At 32.8% G+C, this 24,417-nt stretch overlaps 4 protein-coding genes across 7 annotated transcripts; 1 reads left to right on the forward strand and 3 right to left on the reverse strand.

The window, feature by feature from the left end:
• Nucleotides 1–1,565: 1,565 nt before the first annotated feature.
• Nucleotides 1,566–5,054, forward strand: LOC123211859 (beta-amylase 3, chloroplastic). The gene is made up of 4 exons (XM_044630790.1): nt 1,566–2,163; nt 2,294–2,504; nt 3,816–3,926; nt 4,002–5,054. The coding sequence occupies exons 1-4, from the start codon at nt 1,625–1,627 to the stop codon at nt 4,788–4,790; spliced, it is 1,650 nt and encodes a 549-aa protein (XP_044486725.1). The 5' UTR covers nt 1,566–1,624; the 3' UTR covers nt 4,791–5,054.
• LOC123211861 lies at nt 4,914–6,355 on the reverse strand. 4 transcript variants are annotated; one of them, XM_044630796.1, is made up of 3 exons: nt 6,090–6,355; nt 5,911–6,013; nt 4,914–5,257 (listed from the first exon to the last, which is right to left on the reverse strand). In XM_044630796.1, exons 1-2 carry the CDS (start codon nt 6,155–6,157, stop codon nt 5,914–5,916), a joined length of 168 nt encoding a protein of 55 aa, XP_044486731.1. In that variant the 5' UTR covers nt 6,158–6,355; the 3' UTR covers nt 4,914–5,257; nt 5,911–5,913. The 4 variants fall into 4 exon arrangements, with proteins under 4 accessions (XP_044486731.1, XP_044486730.1, XP_044486728.1 ...); XM_044630795.1 differs by lacking the exon at nt 4,914–5,257 and adding an exon at nt 5,271–5,710 and having other exon boundaries at nt 6,090–6,354; XM_044630793.1 differs by lacking the exon at nt 4,914–5,257 and adding an exon at nt 5,271–5,715 and having other exon boundaries at nt 6,090–6,353.
• A 939-nt stretch (nt 6,356–7,294) lies between these two features.
• LOC123211860 (probable serine/threonine-protein kinase PBL19) lies at nt 7,295–11,971 on the reverse strand. The gene is made up of 5 exons (XM_044630791.1): nt 11,134–11,971; nt 9,347–9,607; nt 8,645–8,767; nt 7,711–8,137; nt 7,295–7,627 (listed from the first exon to the last, which is right to left on the reverse strand). The coding sequence occupies exons 1-4, from the start codon at nt 11,476–11,478 to the stop codon at nt 7,712–7,714; spliced, it is 1,155 nt and encodes a 384-aa protein (XP_044486726.1). The 5' UTR covers nt 11,479–11,971; the 3' UTR covers nt 7,295–7,627; nt 7,711.
• Nucleotides 11,972–17,597: 5,626 nt separating this feature from the next.
• Nucleotides 17,598–22,679, reverse strand: LOC123210294 (novel plant SNARE 11-like). Its single transcript, XM_044628562.1, has 10 exons — nt 22,228–22,679; nt 22,055–22,147; nt 21,248–21,341; nt 21,084–21,121; nt 20,195–20,286; nt 19,724–19,803; nt 18,577–18,633; nt 18,357–18,449; nt 18,194–18,268; nt 17,598–18,038 (listed from the first exon to the last, which is right to left on the reverse strand). The coding sequence occupies exons 1-10, from the start codon at nt 22,299–22,301 to the stop codon at nt 17,952–17,954; spliced, it is 783 nt and encodes a 260-aa protein (XP_044484497.1). The 5' UTR covers nt 22,302–22,679; the 3' UTR covers nt 17,598–17,951.
• Between the last annotated feature and the right edge of the window lie 1,738 nt (nt 22,680–24,417).

Here is a 24,417-nt window from a genome sequence, read left to right on the forward strand (position 1 = left end):
TTTATATTTTGAAAGTATCTTCTTCATTAAAATTTGGTAAAATATATGCGTATCATTCACTCTAAAAAAATTAGCTCAAAATAGGGAGTGTTCTTCAACCTCATCACAACTTGAGAATATCTGACGAATTCATTGTAATAAAAATGATTGACAGTGTGTATGAATGGAATATAAAAAGGTTTTTGATGACTTTGAAAAAATGTTACATTCAGTGTGGATGATAATTACAAAATAGATTGTCTTGAATAAAAAAGAACTTAATTTTTTTAGATAGATTATTATCTAAATTAAAAAATAAATTTTCTATCAGATTACGTGGAGACAAGAATCACGCATTGGGTTGTTGGTTGTTGTTCTTGTAGTGCGCTTCTTCTTTGAATGTTACTTTGTGAATTTGGTCGAAGAAGAGTTTTACTATGTAATAATTGTTTTATAGTACTTGGAGTGTGAACAAGATTTTAAAAACTTTTTGCATCTTTAAGAATATTTTGTTACAATGATATTTTAGTTGATTTAATTAATATTTTGTACACTTTGTATTGTGTATTAGTTAAGTTACCGAGAATTACTCTAAACTTTAATATGACATGTTTTGTTTGCATCATATGACATGGTTCTTAAATGTCTTAAGTCTGACTTAAATAATTAAAATTTTTTCTTGTTCTGTCTCAAATTGACTTTAATTAAAATGTTAACTCCTAGTTTCTTCACACAATAGAAGTTCTTAAGTCTTTGTCTTATTGAAACTTTGACGATCTTCAATCTATGATAGTATGTTTTTGGTGATTAATTAAAAAGTTATTTACATCAATTTACGAGATAGTGAGTTATCTAACTCTAAAATATTTTTATTCTTTGAACTTCTATATTATTGATTATAACAATTTATGAAATCGTATGTATGATAGGGTAGGAAGGTATTACTTTTCCACGTTGATACGAGATAAGGAAGAAATGTAAACTAATCAGTGTTTCCTTTAAATAAGGGACATCTACATTTTTTTATGTTGTTATGTGAACTTAATCTAGGATGGGTTTCACTTATGACAACAACCAAACCACATGAGAGAGGTTCAATCTCTAACGAAATAAGCTTTATATGATCATTTGTTAAAAATAAAATACTATCGGTTAAAAAGTTTGAAAGACTTTGTTCTCATCCTAGGCATGGTGTTTATACATGTAGTTGATGGCGTACAAATTCAGACAGACACCTTATTGTTAAACCATGTAACGTTGGCCCAACAGGAATGAGCTCTCCCAGTCTTTCTTATCCAGAGCCAACCTAAACCAAGAGAATCACGGAATTTGCCAGCCACATAAGTTCAATTCTGTCAACATTCACTGATTAAAGAGAAACGTAACTTAATTCCACCCATTATTACAAAACTAATAAACACAGTTTAATGTAAATCGCATAACGTGGATGTGGCTAATTTGATAAGGTCGGCTGACTAGATTTTTGATTTTTTGCACTTTTTCTCTTCTAATTTAAACGTGAGCCCACTAAATTTTGTCTCCTTCAGGAGATGGGAGCACGAGTTTTGGTTTTATAAATAAATAAGCACATGCCACCTCCCACATTCATTCTTCTTTTCGCTTCAATCAAGCAAATACAAGAACTATGACTTTATCTCTACGTTCTTTCACTTCTTTTATCAATCTTAACGACACCAGAACCCTCAAAACTTCCGACGATTTCTCTAGCGCAATTTGCTTCGCCAAAATCAAACTTTCCTGCCGTCTCCGCGCAAAGAGTTCAATGCAAGAACCACAGCTCTCGCGGGGAAATCAGTTAGCAAAAGAAGGATTGAGGAAAAGCGAGATAAAAGAGAAGCTCCATGAGCTTCCTGTGGCTCATCGTCACCGTGGAAACGACACGAGGGTGCCTGTGTTTGTGATGCTTCCATTGGACACGGTGACACAGGGGGGGAATTTGAATAAACCCAGAGCCATGAATGCTAGTTTAATGGCTTTGAAAAGCGCAGGGGTTGAAGGTGTGATGGTCGATGCTTGGTGGGGTTTGGTGGAGAAAGATGGACCTTTAAAGTACAGCTGGGAAGGTTATTCTGAGTTAATTCAGATGGTTCAAAAGCATGGCTTGAAGCTCCAAGTGGTCATGTCTTTTCACCAGTGTGGGGGGAATGTTGGAGACTCTTGCAGGTATGTCAGTATCCAGTTTTTCTCAATCTATCAATGTTTTTTTAAAGTTCATTTCCTTTCACAGAATTTTTTAGTTTCTTCCCATTGATCTTTTTAATGTTTATACTGAATATTGTTGATTATTATACAGCATTCCGCTGCCACCATGGGTGCTTGAAGAAATCAGCAAGAACCCTGACCTTGTGTATACAGACAGATCTGGACGACGGAATCCTGAATATATCTCGTTGGGCTGTGACATGATTCCAGTGCTCAGAGGAAGAATGCCCATTCAGGTTTATTCTGACTTCATGAGGAGCTTCCGAGATACTTTCAGAGATTACTTGGGAAGAAGTGTGGTGGTAACCTTCTATTTTGTCTATATTCGATCTAATCTTTTTGTCTTGTGATTCTACTTTTTGTAACTCAATGGAAACTGAAAGAATATAATCTGACATCCCTTTATGCCAACGTGGAATAATTAATTAGTAATATATGATTTTTATTTGATGCAAGTCTCCGTACAAAAGCAGAAATGTCAATACTATCTCAGAATTTATCCTAGGTTTGGCAAATTGCGGGTACCTTTAATTCCAACCCCCTCTTAATCAAGAAATTGCTCCCTCCATCCTCTACAGCAATTTCCAAATTTTTGGGAGCAGGGATGCGTAGATTGGTCTATCAATCTGGTCAGTTGAATGAAGTCTAGTGTGTTTAAGTTTGGGTTCAAGTTTCAGGTTTGTCTATTCGGGTCCCCTTTCTTTTATTCTAGTCCAATTCCGTAATATGTTTTAGGATTTAGGCTTATTTTGAGTCTTTTCTTACAATTTTGAAAACTTTACAAACATTTCTTAATAATATGGGTTTCTTCATTTTCATAAACGAAACATAACCACAAATGTCATATTTTCTGGGAGGATGATGGAACGTGGACGTGGCTATAATTTTGAGGGATTGAATGAAGATGACGAGGAAGAGTCTAAATGAGTCCCCACCCGCACCGTACATACAAAGTTTGCACGGTTGTTTTGCAATTATGTCAGATTTTTCAACAGTGCCCTTACCAACAAATGTTATTTCCAAGCGGTTGGGTTACAGTGGCAGAGGGCTAAATAGGCAATTCTGTAATCTTGTTGGACAGTCTTATGAAAGCCCACTAAGCGTGACAATTGGTTCAGGGGTCCAAACTTTTCCCCCACTTGTCAAGTTTATGAGCGTGATGGCAAGGAATAAGCAAGAGTAGCAATCAAAGCAGTTACCTCTGCCAGTGGAATTGGATAAGTTTCCAGTTCCATTACAAATATGTGTCTCAGAGTTGCAATCCATGGAAGATAACCCACCAATCAAAGGAGCAATCATTTATAGGACCTAATCCCAATCAGATCTTGGGCCTAGATAATTTTGGTTGAAGCCCGACTTTGAAATTCTTATTGAACAGAAATTTTGTTCAAGCCCACAATATCCCTTCTTTTATACGTCATCTAGGTTTGAGAATAGCGTAGTACGAGGACCTCAGGAGATGAAATGAACACAACATATCATACCAAAGAGGAAGAATATTGAGAAAATAAAAATAAAAATGTGGAACAACCATTCAAATATGTGTGATTGGTCTTTCCATTTTATTACAAATAACAGAAGTTTCTTGAACTCATTATGGACTCCTGTTGCAGGAAATTCAAGTGGGCATGGGTCCTTGTGGAGAACTGAGATACCCAGCTTATCCAGAAAGCAATGGAACCTGGAGATTCCCCGGAATTGGAGAATTCCAATGCTATGACAAGGTGAGTCTTGCATAATGCAATTGGAGAATTTAACCTATTTGAATTTAAAATTGATAAGCTTCTATGTTAAAACAGTACATGAGAGCTTCATTGGCAGCATCAGCAGAGGCATCTGGTAAAAAGGATTGGGGAAGAAGTGGACCGCATGATTCTGGGCAATACAATCAATTTCCAGAAGACACAGGCTTTTTCCGAAGAGATGGTACCTGGAATTCCGAGTATGGACGATTTTTCTTGGAATGGTACTCTGAGAAGCTACTAGATCACGGAGATCAGATGCTGGCAGCTGCAAAAGGAATATTTCAAGGAACTGGTGTAAATCTATCTGGAAAAGTAGCTGGAATTCATTGGCATTACAGAACAAGGTCTCATGCGGCTGAATTAACTGCTGGGTACCACAATACAAGACATCGAGATGGTTACCTACCAATAGCAAGAATGTTCAGTAAGTATGGAGTAATATTTAACTTCACCTGCATGGAAATGAGAGACAGAGAACAACCTGATTATGCAAATTGCTCGCCAGAAGGGTTAGTTTGGCAAGTAAAGATAGCAACGAAGGCTGCTGCAGTAGAACTTGCCGGAGAGAATGCCCTGGAAAGGTATGACGCCAGTGCTTATGGACAAGTTATGGCAACAAGTAGATCAGGTTCTGGCAACGGATTGAGTGCATTCACATACCTAAGAATGAATAAGAAATTGTTCGAGGGGGACAATTGGAGACATTTCGTGGAGTTTGTGAAACGCATGTCAGAAGGAGGTAGAACCAGGCTCCCAGAATGTGACTCAATTGGGAGCAACCTTTATGTTGGTTTTATTAAAGATAAGAAGGAGAAGAAAAACAAGGAAGCTGCACTTGTGTAGCAAAGGATTCTCATGTTACACTATTACAGTACGTACCGTATCATAAATATAGAGAAAAAAAACATCGTGGCAGGTAGACACAATAAGAACTGTATATCCTATCTCCAAATCATGAATGGAGAACATCTTTATCAGCTAATATACTTTTTCAGTCTCGTTTATACACATGAAAAATTGGTCAATATATAAATGACATATAGGTTTGAGATTGAATAGATTCATTGTGTGTCAACAATATTCAATAGAATTTTGTGCTTCTCAACACATACATCTTCTTTTCTTTTTTTTTGCAATAAAGACTGTTTATGGCTTCCAACTCATTCTCTATTCTATATGACCAATAATGATGTACTGATGTCGTTCAAATACTACTTAAAACTCAAGTGATGAACTGATGCAAGCTTCAAGAGAATGACCTTCTATGTACTCAGGGCTGGCATTACCCCTATTCGAAAATTAATAAATTCCTGGAATCAAATATACCAAACAATTTTTCAGAAACACTATATTATAATAGGAGGTCATTGGAACAATGGTACAGGTAAAATTTTTAGCAAACCAAACTCATTGCCAACACATCTTAAGATCAACAAAATGCAAACTTTCTCAGAAAAGGAAGAAGAAATCTGCACCATTAGTCAACATGCTATGGTTCGATGACAACCATCAACAGAAAAAACACATTTTCAGTAAGGACAACAAAATGTAAGAAGCCATGAAAAGTATGGTGCAGAGATGGTCCATGGTTCAGCTTCAAGAAACCTTGGTTGAGAGCTTTGACTCAGTTTAATGCCTTAAAGGTTATTGATGAAAATTCCATTCTTGCTGTCCACTTCTTACTGAAAACCAGATCCAAGCATCTGAATTTGCCCAACCAGCATTAAAAATCCACAGTTCAGATATGGACCAACATGAAAATGCTGACCTAATAATAAAGCAGATGAAATGCCAACAATTAAAGGCAAAATTATGTGCATTTTCCTCTGTATCAGGCTTAGACCAAGAACAAACAATACAGAAACAAATATCACAACTTTTCAAGAAATCCTCTTAATCAGTAACACAGATATTCTTTCAGCTGAAAATGAAATGAATGAAAATAAAGCAGGTGAAAAAATACCGATTAAGAATGGGGAGGAGGAGGTGAATCTCCACGGCGAAGACCCTCGATTAGTTGTTCCAGCTCTTTGCGAGCAGATTCTCTTCCAAACATGAACCCGTACCTGAAAATATTCCAATCACAAAAGTTAACAAATAAAATGAAACTTTGATTTTAGTAAGATTCAGAGTTATTTACACCATGCGGAAACAGCAGAGAATGCAGCGGCAGTGGCAATTGTCTGAATCAAACTAAATCTTCTCTCCATTTTCAGAAATATTTTGATTTCAGAATTATTTTCTAGGGTTTCTTCTTGTCTGTAAACGCTCTGCCAATAGTATACAAATCGAGAAGAGAATACTATAAACAATTTTTTCTAATTTATTCCCATCACCTAATTTCTTTCATACAATATAAACAAGCACATCACCACTGCTACTAAAATAGAAAGAGTGAATTCATATTTTTAAATTTGGCCTTTAACCTTCTTCCCCTTTAATTTATATAAATGATATTTTCATCAAAAATTTATTTACTATGAAATACAACTTTTTACTAAAAATTATTTTAAACCTTTTTAAAGAAATAATATTATGTCAGTAAAATTATTTTTATTATTTTATTTTTTGAAATTATTACATAGCTTTAAATTAATAAAAATTAAAAAATAATTTTTTAATATTCAAATTATATAAAAAAAAGTCTTATTTTTCTTTTCTCACCCTTTCTTTCTGGCTTTCTATAAATATAAATGTTTTTGTCATATAATTGTGTATCAAAAAATAAATTATAATTTTAAAAATATTAGAGATCATTTTTGAAATTTGTAAAGGTTGTTGAAAATTCAAAAAAAAAATTGATTCTTTTGAAAAATTTTGAAATATCAATTTACCTTCAATAGTTTCAAAAATAACAATTATATCCCCAAAAAATTAAACAAAATACAATAAATTATTAATGTAAATGTTATATTATAACTATTAAGATTATATAATAGTTTTAAAATATATATATATATAGATTTGAAAAAATTTCAAATATTGGTTTGTAAGTTTCTAAACCTTAAAACAGTTGGGTATTATAAAAAACTTGTTATTTTTTATTTTTTAAAATTAATAAATGATAAATTTTATATTTTACCTTTACCATCGGTTTTTTTTTTTAAATCAAATTTGATTTTGGATAAAATGTTATTTGTACTAGTTAAGGATGGAAAAGTGTTTTTGGGTCAAATCTTGGGTGGGAATATCTGATTTCCTAAAATAGAAATAGAATCCTTCGGGACCGACGGAATAAGGCAATTCATTTTGATCTTTCAAGCTCCTAAATTGCTCACAAAATTTGGACTGCACATCTTGGATACTAAGTTGTACCAACAAAGCAATGCAAATTAGGACCAAAAGTATTTTCGCTTAACAGTGGGGGCTTGCAATTAAACTGATAAGAACAATGGTACAATAACCTCAGCATAGTTTGGCATAAGAATTCACAATTTACAAGCATTCTACACCTTCCATCTCACATCCTCTCAGTGTATTGAATGTATAAGATAGTATAGAAAAAAAAAATAAGGAGATAAATAAGTAGGACCAAGGCTTCATTTTGACTTTCAGAAGTGGAATCAAACATATATTTGAGGCCAACAAAATTCTGTAGTTCCTTTTCCAGATGAATTCAGGATGCATACTGAGGAAAATTAGCTCCTTCCCAATTCATACTAATATCCGAGATGTTATACCTGTCAGGTGCATCAAAACCAAATAATCAGAATTAAGTTTCGAGACATTTGGCTCAAACTCAAAAATATTTATTAATACCAACCTTATTTTGATCTTCCTTTGGCCAATTTAGATCCCGATGTAACATTACTATTGTTGGAAGAGGTTGCCTCTTCTGATAATTGTATTGCTTGCTTTAAGCTCTCTACCACCTGATTCATCGATGGTCGTTCTTCTGGAGTCTTCTTCAAGCAGCTGTCTGCCAATTTGCCAACTTTCCGAGCTGCACTGAAAGAATAGTTGTTTCTGAGTCGTGGGTCTATTATCATGCTGAACCTTTTACTATCAGCAGGGAATTGCTTCACCCAATCCAGAAGCTTCTGTTCCGCTGTTGGACGGTTTCTGTCGAGCGATCGCCTGCCAGTTAGGATCTCATAGAGCACCACTCCAAAACTCCAAATATCACTTTGAACTTTTAGGTGGCCTGTTTCAACATATTCTGGTGCAGCATATCCATATGTCCCAACAACCTAATGAAAAATAGAAAACATAGACAACATAAATCATTAACACAGTAGCCATTTAAATACAATCTGAATTGTGATTGAGCAAGTAGGCAAGCAGTGCTTCCAACTACAGAGTTTAAATAAATCTATGGCTGAACCCCCAATGAGGCTGTTAGCATCAGCTAGATTGGCACAAAACCAGTCAAGATCATCCTCACCCTAACTTTGATTAAAAGCAAGAGATAACATCCTTATAACTTCCTGAGTTCTAGATGCCTTAAAAGCTTTTCCATAAAGAAGGTTCTGGATGAACTGAAAAATCCAAAACTTAAATGAAGTGAATCATAATTTCAACATTGTGGCTCAAATGATGGGATTTTTAGGGACAAAACAGAATTAATCAAACCAACTTAGTCTTTCTAAGCCACCAATGGAAAATCATATAGGATTGCTTAGAAACATTACATAGAGTTAGCCACTTTTACAACCATAGAAATTGCAAAGCATCTACCATCTATAACATGTACTTACCGCTGTCGATACATGAGTACGATCCCCTGTTGGCCCTTCTCTGGCAAGCCCAAAGTCTGAGAGCTTTGGATTAAAATTTTCGTCTAATAGCACATTTGAGGCTTTGAAATCCCGGTATATCACCTAAGAATTAGTACAAGCAGCAGTGGTTGAAGTCTCAAAACAGAATCAAAATAAATGAGACCAATTAAAGTCTCAAAACAGAATTAAAATAAATGAGACCAATTAAAGTCTCAAAACAGAATCAGAATAAACTAGAACAATTTAATAGATGCGAAAGGCGAATGAGAGTAAGTTGATAAAGGATATTAATTCTAAAAGGAGTAATGGTGATATCATTTTCCAACAGTACAACATAAATACAACGAGTTGTAAACATCTGAATTCCAACCTGTAACCTTTTGAACATTATTCAATTTAATATGAGCACTTGAGAAAAACTAAACACAATCAATCATTAATAGACCAGATATAACAATCAAATGACAAGAATACAGTAACACATATATGTTTCTGGTGACCAATAGTTAAAACCTACAAGTAAATCACAGAATACATGAACTCAGATCAAAATGAACAAGACTAGCACATTCAGATTCAGGCTTCATAGCATAATCATGGTTAATTCAGTGTTGAACTCAAAAAACATTGATAAGCAATGGTATGATCAGCTGAAGTCAGCCAAAGCAAAGTGAATTGTACCTGGATTTCCAAACCCTCATGTAAATATGCCAACCCTTGAGCTGCACCAAGGATAATTTCTAATCTTTTCTTCCAAGGCAGAGTGGGCAGAGCCAGGTTAAAAAGATGATCTTCCAAGCTTCTATTGGGCATATATTCATACACGAGCAACCTTTGAATCCCTCTTTCATCATCTACGGAACAATATCCTAAAAGTTTTACTAAGTTCGGGTGACTAACAACTCCAAGAAATTGAACTTCTGCAAGCCATTGCTTATGACCCTACATAAGAAAGAAATTAGTGTTGGGAATCCATGAAACAAAGTAAAAAGATTATTGATTACCCAAAAGGCAGAACATAATGAAGAAGCAATTAACAATCATGGGAATAGTTATCAATCTTAGCCAGAAGGCACAAGCAAATATTTTATGCAAAAGCTCCCTATGCCACAGAAAAATCATTTGTGCATTTGAAGTTATCCAGAAGATATCTGGCAGAGCATGCCTCACTTTTCCTTGTAGTTATACCAGACCAAGTGTGTCATTAAGCATATTGGGTAGCAGCCAGATTCCATATTCAGCAGTTCTCAGAATTGGTTACAGAAATGACTCACTAGCTGAAGCTGACAATTCTATAATATGACCTATGAATAGCATACACTAAGGAAAAAAACTAAAATTGATTAGTCAAACCAAAAGAAAGACAAACTTGGGGAGATGGGATTGAAGCTATATCTAAACAAAACAAGGCAAACGGATGTTTCCATAGGTCAAAATTCTATTTGCAATTCATCCAAATGTCCAAAATTCATATATGATTTCATCCAACCAAGAATAGAAAGTGGCTACAGCTTTTATGATGGTTACTCCAACGGTACAAGATGGGTGTGTGCCTTGTTATTCTATTCACGAAACTTTCTGCATGACTGCATCCTTAAGAAACAACAGGGAAAACATTGCATTCAAGAATTTGACATTCCTGGAAAATAAACTGATCAAGATCTTTCCTCTCTTTTGTTTTAGCATAAGTCAATTGTGAGCATTCAATCCCAAGTTCTAGGTTATAGTGGTGACATAGTTATTATTGCTGATTATTGCCTATCCATAATAACAACTGTCACTATAATTGCATGATCCAAGCTGAACATCTCCTAATGCTTGTTAAATTGGTATCTGTGACTAAACCTTTAAAGCTAGTTATGATATTTCTTTCAGTACTTCAAATCCCAATTTTTAATTTTTTATGAAGACCAAGTACAATGAGCAAAAGTAACACAAGGCACAAGATCATACCTAAATGAATTTTATAAGTGAAATGCAGGGCACTATAAGGATTCAGACATCGCATAAACACAACACTGCACAAGTTTTAAGTATTTCATCACTGTTTTTGATCTATTAAATGGCAGATTTTTTTCTCCATTCATAATAATCTCTATGTTTTCAACATCAAAGGTATTTCAATTGGATTTAGGTCACTGAGCATGCAAAAATTATAAAATTTTTCCCCATGACTAAAACTAGACTGTAATTCTCTCCTGATTCCTAATTTCTTGTGCTATCCAACACAAGGTAATTCAAAACTCCAATGCACCATGGTAAGGTCAACAGACAACTGTTATGACCTTACACCATTCAGTTCCTGTAAATTCAATTCACATTCATGACAGCCACATGGTCTCATCGTGCAGATAAACCACAATGAATAACGAAGGAAAAAAAAAAGACTATGGCAGATTTAACTCAAAAACAAATTATGCAGTGGACAGTATCTTAAGCACAAGATTAAAGAAAATAGACTAGTTTACCTGCAAACCATGCTTGTTGAGCCTTTTAATGGCAACATCTATGGGGTTACCCTTATCATCAGCAGGCCTGATCTTTCCCTTATACACACTCCCAAAACCACCTTCTCCAATCTTTAACATCCTGTTAAAGCCACTTGTTGCCTCTCTCAGTTCTTCCAAAGAGAAAGCTCTCAAATTGTGCTCCTTCTCTTTGTACAATTCAGGTATGCTCCTTGGCGATGGTAATGATCTTGTTGTACGGTTTAACGCTGGATTTTCTAATTTACTTCGGCTTCTTGGTTCCGGGGCAGATTTTGATTCTCGATTGGTCTTGAATTTGTCCTTGAACATATAAAAGCACTTCATTTTGCAAGCTTCCAATATCAAATCTCTCCAATCTCAAGCCTTTGCAGCAGCTTCTTATGTTAACTATTCTAATGTTCCTCAACAATCAAAATCAAATAAGAACACTAAATGCATGGACAGATCGAAGACCAGAAGGTAAAATAACAAATTTTTTACACAAGGAAGCAAATGAGATGAACCCAGGTGAGAACTAAACCGCGTGAAAAGAACAAATAAAACCAAATGGGAATTCCAGAAAGAAACAGAGAAAAAAATAGAAAAAAGGTGGATTTAAAGATAAAATGTGGAAATATTAAAAATCCCACGGTATAGTCTACAGAGAGATAGGAGTTACGTGTCTGAAACCGAAAAATCAGGTGTTTGTGACAAAGAGAGGACAGAACTAGATTGACTACTTGATCAAACTTCAAACTTCAAAGTCGAAGACGACTGTCATCCTTCTTTAATTATACAAAAATTTTCATTTTTCTGAATGTTTTTTTCTTATACATTAAAGAGGTTAATGAAATGAAGAATGCTTTATTATTTAAATTGAAAAATTATTCTACGAGTAATAATAAATATAAATTATTATTATATTTAATAAAATTAGATAAATATAAATAATTATTATATTTAATTAAAAATAATAAAATAATATTAATTTATTTAAAATTTTTAAATATAATTATTTTAAAATATTTTTATTATTTATTATATTAATTAAAAATAAAAATAATTTTATTTTTAAAAAATTAATAAGTAAAAATATAATTATAATAAAATTAGGATTATTTTTAAAAAAATTAATATCTAAGAATAATAATTAAATTATTTATTATATTATTATTAAAAAAATTTATTATTTATAAATTAAATAAAATAAAATGGGATAAATAATAGAAGATATTTAATCTTATCGATTAGACGACTCTGAAAAGAACACAGTAAAACAAGAGAAAAGAGAAAAGCAGTTTCCAGAAACCGACTTGGAATTGTAGCAAAAGAGATAAGCTTAATAAATTTTTAGTATGCGTCAGCGTTGTAGTTTAGGTTGATGTCAATGGCCTGTGCATGAGGTAATCGGTATGGAAACGGTAAAAGAAGAGCAAACAAATAATTTCTTTCCCACCCAAGGTTTTGTCTGATAATTTTTGCACCCCTATATGAGATGAATAATACTTTCTCCACCAAAATCAACCATAAATGATTTTTTTTCATCCAAAATTAAACTTTTCTAATAAATGAACAATATTAAAAAGTATAATTACTATTTTATTTTTTAAATTATCATATAATCTTAAATTACAAATAATATTTTAAATATCTAAATTATATAAAAAATTATGAATAAAATTATATATACACATTTTTTATACATAAATATCTATATGTGTGTGTGTGTTTTAATATGATTAAATAATTTTAAATTAATAATAAATTAATATCTAATAGCATAATGACACATTCATATGTATACACATTTATGTATAAAAAAATGTATATATAACATTGTTCGTTTCTTGTTACTCTTTCTTCTCATTCTCTTCTTTTCTTATATAGATGTCTTTATCATATAATCTTATATAAAAGGTAAATTTTTTCTTAAAACATTGGGTGTTTTTTATTTTTAAGGGTTACTGAAAATTTAGAAAAAAAAATTGACAATCTTTTGAAAAATTCTGAAATATTATTTGTTGTTCAATAGTTTAAATAATAAAGTTAAACCTCTAAAGAATTAAACAAAATTTAAAAAATTATTTATGTAAATATCATATTCTAGTTATTGGGTCATATAGTACCTTAGACATTAATTTGTAAATTTTTAAAATTTTTTAAGAGTTAAATTGTTATTGTTAAAATGTATAAATTTAATATATATTTTTTTTTAATTAATTGGTGGTAAAATTAAAATGTTACTTTTAGATTTTTAATTTTTAAATAAAATTTAATGTTGGGTGAGAAAATATTATTACCACTAATTAAGGGTGAGAAAGTGTTATTTATATCAACTAGGGGTGAAGAGAGTCTTAAACTAAACATTGGGTAGAAAATGATGCTTACTCAAAAGAAAACCAAAAACATGCAAGGGTCTTTTCTCTACCTTCCAGCTGCCTTCCAATTTTCTGCATCAATGCTGACAATTAAATACCGTGTAAGGAGATTACAAATTTTTTCTCTCGGCTTTAACAAAGGAGCTTTTCTTCACCTTCCTTCTTTTTCATGTTATAAATATGGGGTTGAATTATTCATGAACATCTCTTCCAAGTTATTAATAAAATATTCGTCTGTCAACTATCTTCTGGAGCACGCATGACCTACTCCATTAAAATATAGCAGACGAAGTCGAAGTTCTGCTGTAAAATAATATTACATGTATGAAATTGAGAAAGACGTAAGTCTAAGAATATTGATTAAAAATTACATCTTTCATTCTAAACAAAATACTTTAATATGAATAGAGTTAAAGATTTCTACTGTTTTCTGCAATGTGAACAAAACCGTTGAAATCTGAAAGTCGTTGGTAGAGCAACTTGTGAAAAAGCCAATAAAGAAACAGAGCTTTCTTTGACATGATAAAGACCCTAGGTTTGATCTCTTTTTTGTTATTCAATGAGGCCTTCAACAACTTAATGAATAAGGTTTTCGTCCATGGACCCCTTCAGCTCATCTTTTCATCTAAAATATTCGTTGACAGGGTCGCCTGATCTTGACACTTGTTTAATCTTGACAAAATAAATTAATTTGAACGCTTTAACCAGGAAAGTTCTGCATTTTTGATAGGTCTGAATTTTCTAGTCTTGTTAACTCATAAGGGAAAATGAAATTACGGAAAAATAATATAACAATATGACAGTTAATAAAATTGGTAGAATATTAAAATTTTTAAAACGAAAGTTTAGATTCAAGTCTTATGGGTTCAATTATTATACTCTAAATTTACTTGTTTAATAAATACAGACAAAATCTCTATTTATAATAAAAAAAATGTAATATGATAACATTTTGAGATGGTTTGATTTAAGAAATATTTTATTATTAAAATTGAAAGATTACTTTGAAAATAATTTATTTAGAAGATTACTGGGTATACGTGATTACTATATTTGATAAAATTTGATAAGTATTAATACTTATTGTGTTTGGTTAGAGTTAATAAAAGAATACTAATAAATTATTTTACTTAAATATAATTGGATATAATTATTCAAAAATATTTTTTATATTATTTGTTATATTAATTAAAAATAAGATTATTTTTATCTAAAAATATAATTATCATAAAATCAAGATTATTTTAGTAATTCTTAATATCTATAGTAAAGATAATAATCAGATTATTATTTATATTATCTATCATATTATCATTAATAATAAATAATTATCATAATTTTTTATTATTAATAAAATAATATAAATAATAAAAAATAAATTACTAACATAATTTTTATTATTCAGAGAACAAACCACCCCTAATTTGTGTTCTGACGATGAATTCTCGGACAACTTGAAAATGTGAAACCGGAAGATCTTTTGAATTTTTTTGGTCTTTAAGTTCAAGCAAGAGGGCAGAAGGTTTTTCTTTTTGGCCAAACGACTATTTCCCACCCAAGGTTTAGCGTTTTCTCAAAAGTCCCCCCTTTAACTATGGAAACACCAAACACCCACCTATGGCCAGTTAGATTTAACCAAACCCTAACGGTGGTAGGGGTAAAATCGTCATTTTAGCTATAATATTAAAAATAAACTAAAATAGAATCTATTTTGCCCCCCTAAACTTTAAAAACTGAAATTTTCCCCCCGCCTAAGTTTTAAAAAATGGCAGTTTCACCCTAGGGTTTGGTTTTGAAATCTCCGACGACCTCTCCGGCTCCGTTGCCGACGGCCGCTCCCTCCGGAAGCAACCTCTCCTTCCGACGATCTCTTTCCTCCCATTTGGAGGTCCGATCGACGCCCGGAGACGCCGTAGGAGACGAAGACTTCGTCGGGAAGACGATCGTCTTCCCAGAAGAAGACCTCTGGGAAGACGACCGTCTTCCGAGACGAGGACGACGGCATCGGCTTCGTCTGGGAAGACGAAGAACTTCGTCTTCCCGACGAAGTCTTCGTCTCCCACGGCGTCTCTGGGCGCCGATCGGACCTCCAAATGGGAGGAAAAAGATCGCCGGAAGGAGAGGTTGCTTACGGAGGGAGCGGCCGTCGGCAACGGAGCCGAAGAGGTCGCCGGAGATTTCAAAACCAAACCCTAGGGTGAAACTGTCATTTTTTAAAACTTAGGCGGGGGGAAAATTTCAGTTTTTAAAGTTTAGGGGGGCAAAAGGAGATAAAATTTTCAGCCGTTAGGGTTTGGTTAAATCTAACCGGCCATGGGTGGGTGTTTGGTGTTTCCATAGTTAAAGGGAGGACTTTTGAGAAAACGCTAAACCTTGGGTGGGAAATAGTCGTTTGGCCTTTCTTTTTCTTGCCAATGCCCAATGCAAGTGGCACAGTAAGAGTCAAAATCAGACTTTCCTCAACAAGAAAAGGAAAAATCGAACACGTTTTGGTCATTCGGTACAGTAAATTATTGCTTCATCATTAATGTCGATTTTTAAGAAATTTTCCTGGTTGCCTCCATTTTGAATATCACAATAAGTCGTCGTCGTCGTCACAATTATCCCACCTGGAAAAATAAAGTTTGTAGCCACATGCATTCACGGAATCTCTACTTTCCAATTATGTTTATAATTTCTCATACATAACCAGCACTTGCCGACCCGTCAGTCAAATCATATGTTTTCAAGTCGTGTTTGTATAACTAAAACCAATTAGCTTTGGTGAAAGTGGGATTCACTAACTTAAATATTTGTGATATTTCCTTGAATTTTTGGACATATTCCACTGTTCTAAAATGGTAACAAAATGCAGAGAGAATGAAAGCCATGGCCTTTGTGGTGGAATGGAAATATCATCACTCTAGGAAGACAACCCATGATTTGACCAAAATGCTGCTACTTGGTATCTTTTATTGAGTACACAATTTTCACACCAAGGCGTGGGGAAACTATTCCTGCCCTGCAAAATTTTAAACTACAAATTCCTACCTCAAACTTAATTCTATTAGAAATAAAAAACTAATAAGGCAAAAAATAAAAAACATTTAGTTTTCTAACATTTTCAATCTAGCCCTTAACTCTTATAAATATAATAGTTTGAATCTTTAATAAGTTTTAAAATATATAATTTAGTTCTTATATTTTAGTCTTATTTATAAATTTTATATAAGAAAATTGAGATGATTGACAAAATTGTCATCAATTCAAATATTTCTTTTCTTTTTAAATCCTTTTCAAGTGTCACCCAACTAAGCTTCTCCCTTCTTTTTATTGACAAATCTCAACTTGTTTGATATCAAATTAGCCCAATTATATTTCTCAATATTGGGATATAAAAAATTATGTCTTGTATATTATGGGAGGGAGGTTGGTTGTGTTTGAAAGGTTTAGATTTAAATTATTAGAAGAACGTGGGAATTGTGAAAAAGATGACTATAAAGAGGATCAAGGTGGCAAAGATGATTATGACCATGACAGGGGTGGTGATGATAATTAGGCTGAGATGAAGATGATGGAGATGGAGGTGGAGATGATGATGAAAGTGATGACAAATGAATCAACGCAGGAAATGGAAGGTTTAGAATCGCCAGAAGATTTTGAAAAGCTAACTTACTTTCTATGACCTTTTATTTCAATTTCTCCAGTGAAGTTAACTTTTAGGTAATGATTTCTAGTTTAAAAATTCAAAGTGCCAAAATTTGTGATTTCCCAAATTTGTGATTTCCCAAACCTTGACTGGAAAAGAGTGATTTACATTTTTCAATTCTAACTCTTTATATTTACTGGTCCACGTGGGTGTGCCTGATAATTTGAACCCGTTTCTTAAGGTCATTCATTTGATCACGAAAGCTGCCAAACGCAAACTGCTAGCTAGTTTAAACCTAACATAACATTTATTCCCATCTCTACTGTACCACCGCGATTCCCGCACACAAAACAAATACAAGTAATTAATTGGTAAAAGTGAGGACAAATATCTGTAAGTGGAAACAAATTTTGACGTTATTGTACAACAACAACAAAAATTTCACAAATACAAACGAATTATCAAGTGATACGGATGATTATACAATATGTGAACCAATAGAATCTCAAATACACAATTTAAGGGTTCCTCAATTCGAAAGGGTAGGTAACCCATTCAAGAAAGAAAATAATAAATTGGCCTCCCACACCTCATACATTATAGCCATCGATGAGCCGCCATACAATTCAGGGAGCAAGCAAACAGGGAAAGCTTGTCGTTCTCTACAGCAAACATACCAACAATGACGTCACTCCTATTAATATGAAATGCGGGGTACCTCTAACAGCAGCACAAGCTACTCTAATAATGGTTCCAATCAGGTTTCAGATCACCCCAACAATCTCATGAGAGGTCATTATCTAACTCTCTAACTAGGAGTCCCAAAGTAATCTTCGATTCATAGCAGGTGGAGCTAATCCTGGAATGTCCCGGATGTCCTTGTTGTTTGGGTGCACAAGCTGAAAATCACGGGAAAATATTGTAACTACCAAGCATATGAATAACACAAGAATGGCTAGCCCAATCTCCACGTTAAGGTGAAAGATTCAATTCCGGTTATTATGACAGACAAGCAAAACCCCTGATTTACAATATAACAATTACTTGAAAATACCTTCACAATAATGATGGCTATGACTCCAATGACGATGAGGAACAGCAGTGCCATTATGCATTTGTCAGTAGCAACCTAATGATATTAACTCCCATAAGTCACATGAATGAAAACATAGATATACAAATATAAAATAGACGGAAGCTAAAATTTAGAGATTGACCTGCCTACCAATTTCCTTGACAAGTTGAGAAGCCTTCTTAATTGAGAAATGGATAGAGTCTAGCTCATTAACAATCCTACTCATTTGTTCAGTCTGAATAAAAATTTAACAAAATGTTAGACCCAATCCCACTAAAAGAAACAAAAGAATAGGACACATAACTGAAGTTGTAGCGTGGTCAGTTAGTACCAAAATTTAATTAATGCAGTCAAAATAATACCTGAGCCTTCAGAGCTGCAGCTGTCTCTGTTCCAACATTGATAGTGTCGTGAACAACCTATTAGAAACAGGGAAATGAAATAACTTGAGAACTACAAAAGCCGTCAAACATAAACTAACGAGAACTCAATTTTAATGCTCTCTCTTCATTGTTCATCACACCCCCCCCACCCCCCCCTTCTTCCCAGAAAGTTACAAAATAAAAAATGGTCAGGGCAAAAACAAAAGGAACAGCTATAGGATATCATTGTATAATAGAGAATTGACAATTTGAATTAATACAATAGTGAAAACTTACTTGCAAGCAAAGGGCAAAATTATCACACTTATGGTTTACCCCTAAAAAGAAATGAAATGAAAAGAAAAGAAGAAAACTAAAGGGCATTAAAACACAACTAGAACAATGTTAGGTAGGCAATCATTTCTAACTTGCAGTCCATGATGGTTTCTAAAGCCAACTTTATGGTGCAAGTTACTCCTAACTGTCAGGGAAGGATTTAAAGAAGAAAGTACCCCATAAATGAATGTTTTAATAGCCCTATCTAATAACATAATAATCTTAAACATCAAGGACCATTCAACTGATAATTGGCATGGACCAAATTTTCAGCCAAAAAGGCTGTTGTATCATAAAACTTGATAATAAGAAGAAATAAATAAATGCATTGTGCAAAGTAGTTGATTAGTGAATTAATTTTTCTTTTTATCAAGAAACTAGAATTTGTATTAATGATGAATTTGAATTGAAGTTATAAAAGTGGATCAAGAAACCAATGGGAACAAAAACCCTAAGGGGTAGCAACTTTATACAAAGAAATATAACCACGTATATATCCCCAATATTAACCAAAGATTTCTCAATGAATTGAGATTACCTTTAGAGACGAAAAAGACATTTCAAAGAAGTGGAGTCCATCAATGTTTAAAATCATTATTGAATCATATTTAACATATGGTATGGGAAAAATAAACCAAATAGAACTGTGTTAAGGTATATAAAAAACACTGTGCATAAACAGCCCATTGGTTTCTTAAAAGAGATAATGACTAGACAATCACGGAAAGCAGTTACTTCTCCCAAACCAAGCTGAATATCTGAAAAATTCTTCCATGTGGTAAATACTGTCTTCCTTTAAAAATAAACAAACCTTTTTTGACCTCTCAATAACTTCATCAGTCTCATCCATCATCTGATTTCCCTCATCCATAAGCTGTTGATTTGTCATAGCTGCAAAATGTAAACCCTCTACCTCAGAAAAACTTGAATAAGAAGAAAGACATGAAACTTAGAATGAACTTTGCTGCAAACAAGCAAACAATGAATTACACAATTTGCAGCAAGTAAAAAATTATGCATTTTCACATGAAATTACAGATAGTCACAACAATTTGTAGTGGCATTTTTGTAATGATTTTAGAACACTTGAAAGGAATACAGGTGTCTCAGGGATGAGGTGCATGTGTTTTTATTGCAATATTCCTTGACAAATTATGGATTAAAATAAAAAAGGTCTGTTCTTGTCACCTCTTCAGCAATATCTCCAACATTTATAAACTTGAAAACTCTAGGCAGACAAAACCATCAAAAGTGCATGTGTAAAAAAATAATATATGCTTACATGAAGCTAGCAAGACATTTTCTTCACCAAAACCTTCACTAGGTCCATCAAAGAGATCAACTCGTTTGTTTTTTTCAAGATTGGCTTGATGTCTGAAAGGAACCATCATAGAGATGTTGAAAAAAGTCCAGTGTAAGGCATCAAAAGATAATTAAACAGTGAGTTGAAAATAGAAACAATTAAGACAGCATTTTACATATGATTAAAATATATCTCTGGCTTAAATCACCACAAAAATTTAACTGCTTTTAGTTATCAACATGTCTCAAATAAAAAAAAAATCTTTAAATTAATGCAAAGAAGAATCTTGATTCATCAAACAATAGTTAGTAACAGAACAGTACTTTTCAGCCAATGACAATATCAATCATCTAATTTAGAGAAGCAGAGTTTAACAAGCAACCAGAAATTGCATACACAAGCAGCAAGTCCATTCATAAGGAACTATATGAAATTTGAGCATACAAAAAGTAACTATATAAAATATTAGCTAAATAAAATAACTCCAACAAAAAGTTTGAGCATTATAAACATGTCATAAGTCTCTATAAAACTACAATGATAGAAAAGAAAATAATTAAATACAGGAAAAGCAGAAGGAAAAAATACTAAAGGCAATAATATAGATTTTAAACATAACTATAATATAGCTCTGTTCAATGAACCCAAAAAATATTAAAAAAAATCAACTAAAACTTTGATTAGTCTTCCCCTCTCCATCCATCACACAATTTCAAATATGATACAGAGACATGTGAAACTAATACCAAGAAAAGGATAAAAAAGCATAAAATGATATTCTAAATCTACAGAGATACTGTACATGCATAACACCATCGCTTGGAGCTGCATGAAACATATTGAAGTAATTAAAGATAGGCCTACTTACTGCTTTTTAAGAGCCACATATGAATTCAACTCTTTCACCTACATGGAAAATGCCAAAAAAAAAAAAGAGGAAACTTTAGACATGTAAATCAACAAAATAAAATAAACAAAAGCCAACAACTTAAAGTGTCAAATTTTCCATAAAGTTTAAAATAAAAGACACACCATTGACTGTTTTTTCTCACTCAAAATCTTGTTGGTGTTTGGATCGTTTCTACTCTCCATTTCCTTAACTTCCCTGTCAAACTCTTTGATAAGCCTGAAATGACAGCAAGGTATTCTTCAGTTCCAGCACCAGATAAGCTGGTAAGCCCTATACCATATTATTTTCTGGCAATTCATGGAAGTTCCCCTTGTCTGTAAGTTCTTTGGAACTTTAAACTTACTTGTGTGAGGTTTCAGTCCCATCAGTTTTTAGCAGCAAATTAGCTCGGACCATGCCTATGGCTCTCTAAAAGAGATAAGACTAGATCATGCATGCTTAATAAACATGAGTCAATGCACTGACCAAGTCTACGAACTGTTTATGCAATTGATAGTGGTTATCTGGATACAATAAACGAATTCATGAAGAAATAATTCAGAAAACAGCAATTGTAAGATGGCTTGGATCTAATTTGGCATCTCATACTTCTACAAAGTATCATGAATTCTTTGGTAGCTTCAACTGTTCCAAAATCCCACTATCAAGTATACAATTTAAACAGCAATCTCATCGTACTTTCAACGAATATCATAATTGAAATCATGGATAGCAGGAGCAAATTGACAATTTTCATTATAATCCAGTATAAATTACTACTTCATTTCCTTGGCAAGTCTTTTCGTAACACCCATTGTCAAGTTATAACTATTCAATACAACATGAACTAGATTATCAAGAAACTAAATATTAAATTCAATAAGCGTTATTGAATTTAACAAGTAACTTCTTCATTGCTATGAAAAAACCAATAATTTGATTTGAATAACCTTTTACAGTCACGCATCTTCTCTGTGAGTTCCTCCAATTGCCTACTCTGCCTATTGGCATCCTTGATCTTCTCCAATTTCTGGAAACCATTTCTGCAACAAGCATTAGACTCATTAACACTCCACCAAACAATACAAAAATAATAATGACGATGTCTTATTTGTTTTCTTACGATAAAGCACGGAAAATGTCGGTGATTTGTCCGTCGATATCGGCTAATTCTTCGCTAATAGAAAATAGATCCATCTCTAACAAATTATTCAACCCTCGTATATCGCTCTAAAGTTTGAAATCCTTGCTCAAAACATCAAAATCTCTATTAAAAAATACCGATCTCCGATTATCGAACGTTCGGGATCAGATCCGTGGATTTTCCAACATAGAATCACAGGCTTCGGAAGATTTACAATTCAAACTCAAATTTGGATCGGATCCGAACAATGCAGGTTGTTGAATGGAAGAAGGAGAGCGAAGACGAGAGTTTACGATGTCTGCCGATCTAAACAATGCACACAAACAGAGCCTCTCGTGATGGACAGAGTTTTTTTTTATTTTTTTATTTTTTATAAGTACTTAAGTTTTTGAAGCTTATTGATCTGTTTTGGACATTTTGGCTCTCTGTGTGGAAGGTTTGAAAAAATGCGCGACATTTTTGGCAGTTTAATCGGCTATTTTTATTTACGAGTAGGGCCCACAATGCACGCGGTGCTTTCTGTTTTCAAGTTAACGTAAGTTATTATTTATTATGTTTTTGTCCCAGCTGGATACCCGGCACCAGGTCAACTATAGCATTGGTCTCTGGACGTTTATGTCATTTTCCCAGGAGAACTATCCGATTTATTTATGAAGAAAAATGACGATTTTTCACCTCTTTTTATCATATTTTAGGACAAAATTAGATAAAAAGATTAAAAAATATTTTTATTATTAATATTTAAATTATTTTTATAGCTTATTTTAAAATTTTAACACAACTTCATCAAAAAAAAACTCACAACCTGTCATTTCACAAATTCATCCTAATAATAGTCAATACTACTATTACCATCCCATGCTATGGTAATTTACGAACGAGACCATTGTTCCTTGTTCACATTTTCTTTTGTAATGATAAAAAGGGCATTGTTTGTTGCTTCAAATTCTCATGTATTTTACTACAATTCTCCCCTTCAATAATTTTACACTAAATTGTTGTTTTTACTACAATTCTCCCCTTGCTCAAAACTTGTATGATAGATTGGCTATAATGAAACTTATAAATACCTTAATCTAATTTATAACTTTATTTGTTACGTTTTCATTTATGGCTTTTGAATGTAGTAAGCCAGATATTGATAAAGAAAATATATGAATATATCTAAAGATGTAAATTGTATAATAATAATAATAATAATAATAATACCCATATATAATCATGTCAACTAACATTATTAGAGATGTAATTAAAAACATGTCAACCGTCGCAATTGGCCAAACTTGTTTTTAACAAATCGAACGGTAATTTGAAGCCCAAACTTTAGCCAAATGGGTCATTATAATTACGCAATGGGATAAATCTCCGAAGAAAACAAAGCACAACACAACTACTTTTGACGTGGAGGCGTTTTGCAGGCGCAGGTGCAGCTCGTCCAAGCTATAGTCTACAGCTATGGTGATGCTGGGTTGCTGTTTGTCAGTACAGATTCAGAATAAAAACAAAAATTTTATAATTTTACATATTTAAAGTTAAACCATCTTAAACCAACACGATAGTTAATAAATTGTGGTGCTCTGTTTCCATAAATGGTTGAAATTTTCCTCGGTCAAATTAACACCACTTTTTAAAGTTAAGTGACCTTTAATTGCAGCTAAAATTAAAAATGAAATCAAGAAGTATATCGAATCTTATACTATTATAATTGAGATAATATGCAAAAATGATGATAAATAAAATAAAATCTCAATCACCCAAAACTTGAATATAATGGACTGTAATTGATGTAATAAATTTGTGTTAAAATAATTAGTGTTTGAAGAGGGTGGTATGCCATCCCACATCTTGAGTTGGCTCTAAATCTAATTGATTTTGACTAAAAAATTGATTCAATTTGATTTAATTTTATTCGAATTTATTTATTTTAAATACAAAATGAATTTAAATTAAAAAGTTTGACTCGTTTTAAAATTAAGTCAAACTTGAGCTATAAAAAATTTGATTTGATTTGACTTATATATTAGATAGATGACTCAATTTGATTCGATTTAACTTATGACTTGATTTAAATTATATTAAATAATTGTAAAACGATATTATTTTATCAATAAATTATGAGTTCAAACTAAAGATTTAAAAACCAGACCGGACCGTCTGGTCAAACCGGAT

The sequence above is a fragment of the Mangifera indica genome, chromosome 3 (assembly GCF_011075055.1).
Source record: "Mangifera indica cultivar Alphonso chromosome 3, CATAS_Mindica_2.1, whole genome shotgun sequence".
Classification (NCBI taxonomy): Eukaryota; Viridiplantae; Streptophyta; class Magnoliopsida; order Sapindales; family Anacardiaceae; genus Mangifera; species Mangifera indica.

Bases quoted from the DNA above. Each gene is read 5' to 3' on its own strand.
- LOC123211859 (XM_044630790.1), top strand. From the start codon at position 1,625: ATGACTTTATCTCTACGTTCTTTCACTTCTTTTATCAATCTTAACGAC. The intron at 2,164-2,293 runs GTATGTCAGTAT...ATTATTATACAG, and splicing joins AATGTTGGAGACTCTTGCAG to CATTCCGCTGCCACCATGGG. The intron at 2,505-3,815 runs GTAACCTTCTAT...CTCCTGTTGCAG, and splicing joins ACTTGGGAAGAAGTGTGGTG to GAAATTCAAGTGGGCATGGG.
- LOC123211861 (XM_044630796.1), bottom strand. From the start codon at position 6,157: ATGGAGAGAAGATTTAGTTTGATTCAGACAATTGCCACTGCCGCTGCA. The intron at 6,014-6,089 runs GTGTAAATAACT...GAATATTTTCAG, and splicing joins TTCTCTGCTGTTTCCGCATG to GTACGGGTTCATGTTTGGAA.
- LOC123211860 (XM_044630791.1), bottom strand. From the start codon at position 11,478: ATGAAGTGCTTTTATATGTTCAAGGACAAATTCAAGACCAATCGAGAA. The intron at 9,608-11,133 runs GTAAACTAGTCT...TTTCTTATGTAG, and splicing joins TCAACAAGCATGGTTTGCAG to GGTCATAAGCAATGGCTTGC. The intron at 8,768-9,346 runs GTACAATTCACT...ACTAATTCTTAG, and splicing joins ATGAGGGTTTGGAAATCCAG to GTGATATACCGGGATTTCAA.
- LOC123210294 (XM_044628562.1), bottom strand. From the start codon at position 22,301: ATGGATCTATTTTCTATTAGCGAAGAATTAGCCGATATCGACGGACAA. The intron at 20,287-21,083 runs GTAAGTAGGCCT...GGTTCCTTTCAG, and splicing joins TATGTGGCTCTTAAAAAGCA to ACATCAAGCCAATCTTGAAA. The intron at 18,450-18,576 runs GTATTATTTTGA...ATTTTTATTCAG, and splicing joins CTGCAGCTCTGAAGGCTCAG to ACTGAACAAATGAGTAGGAT.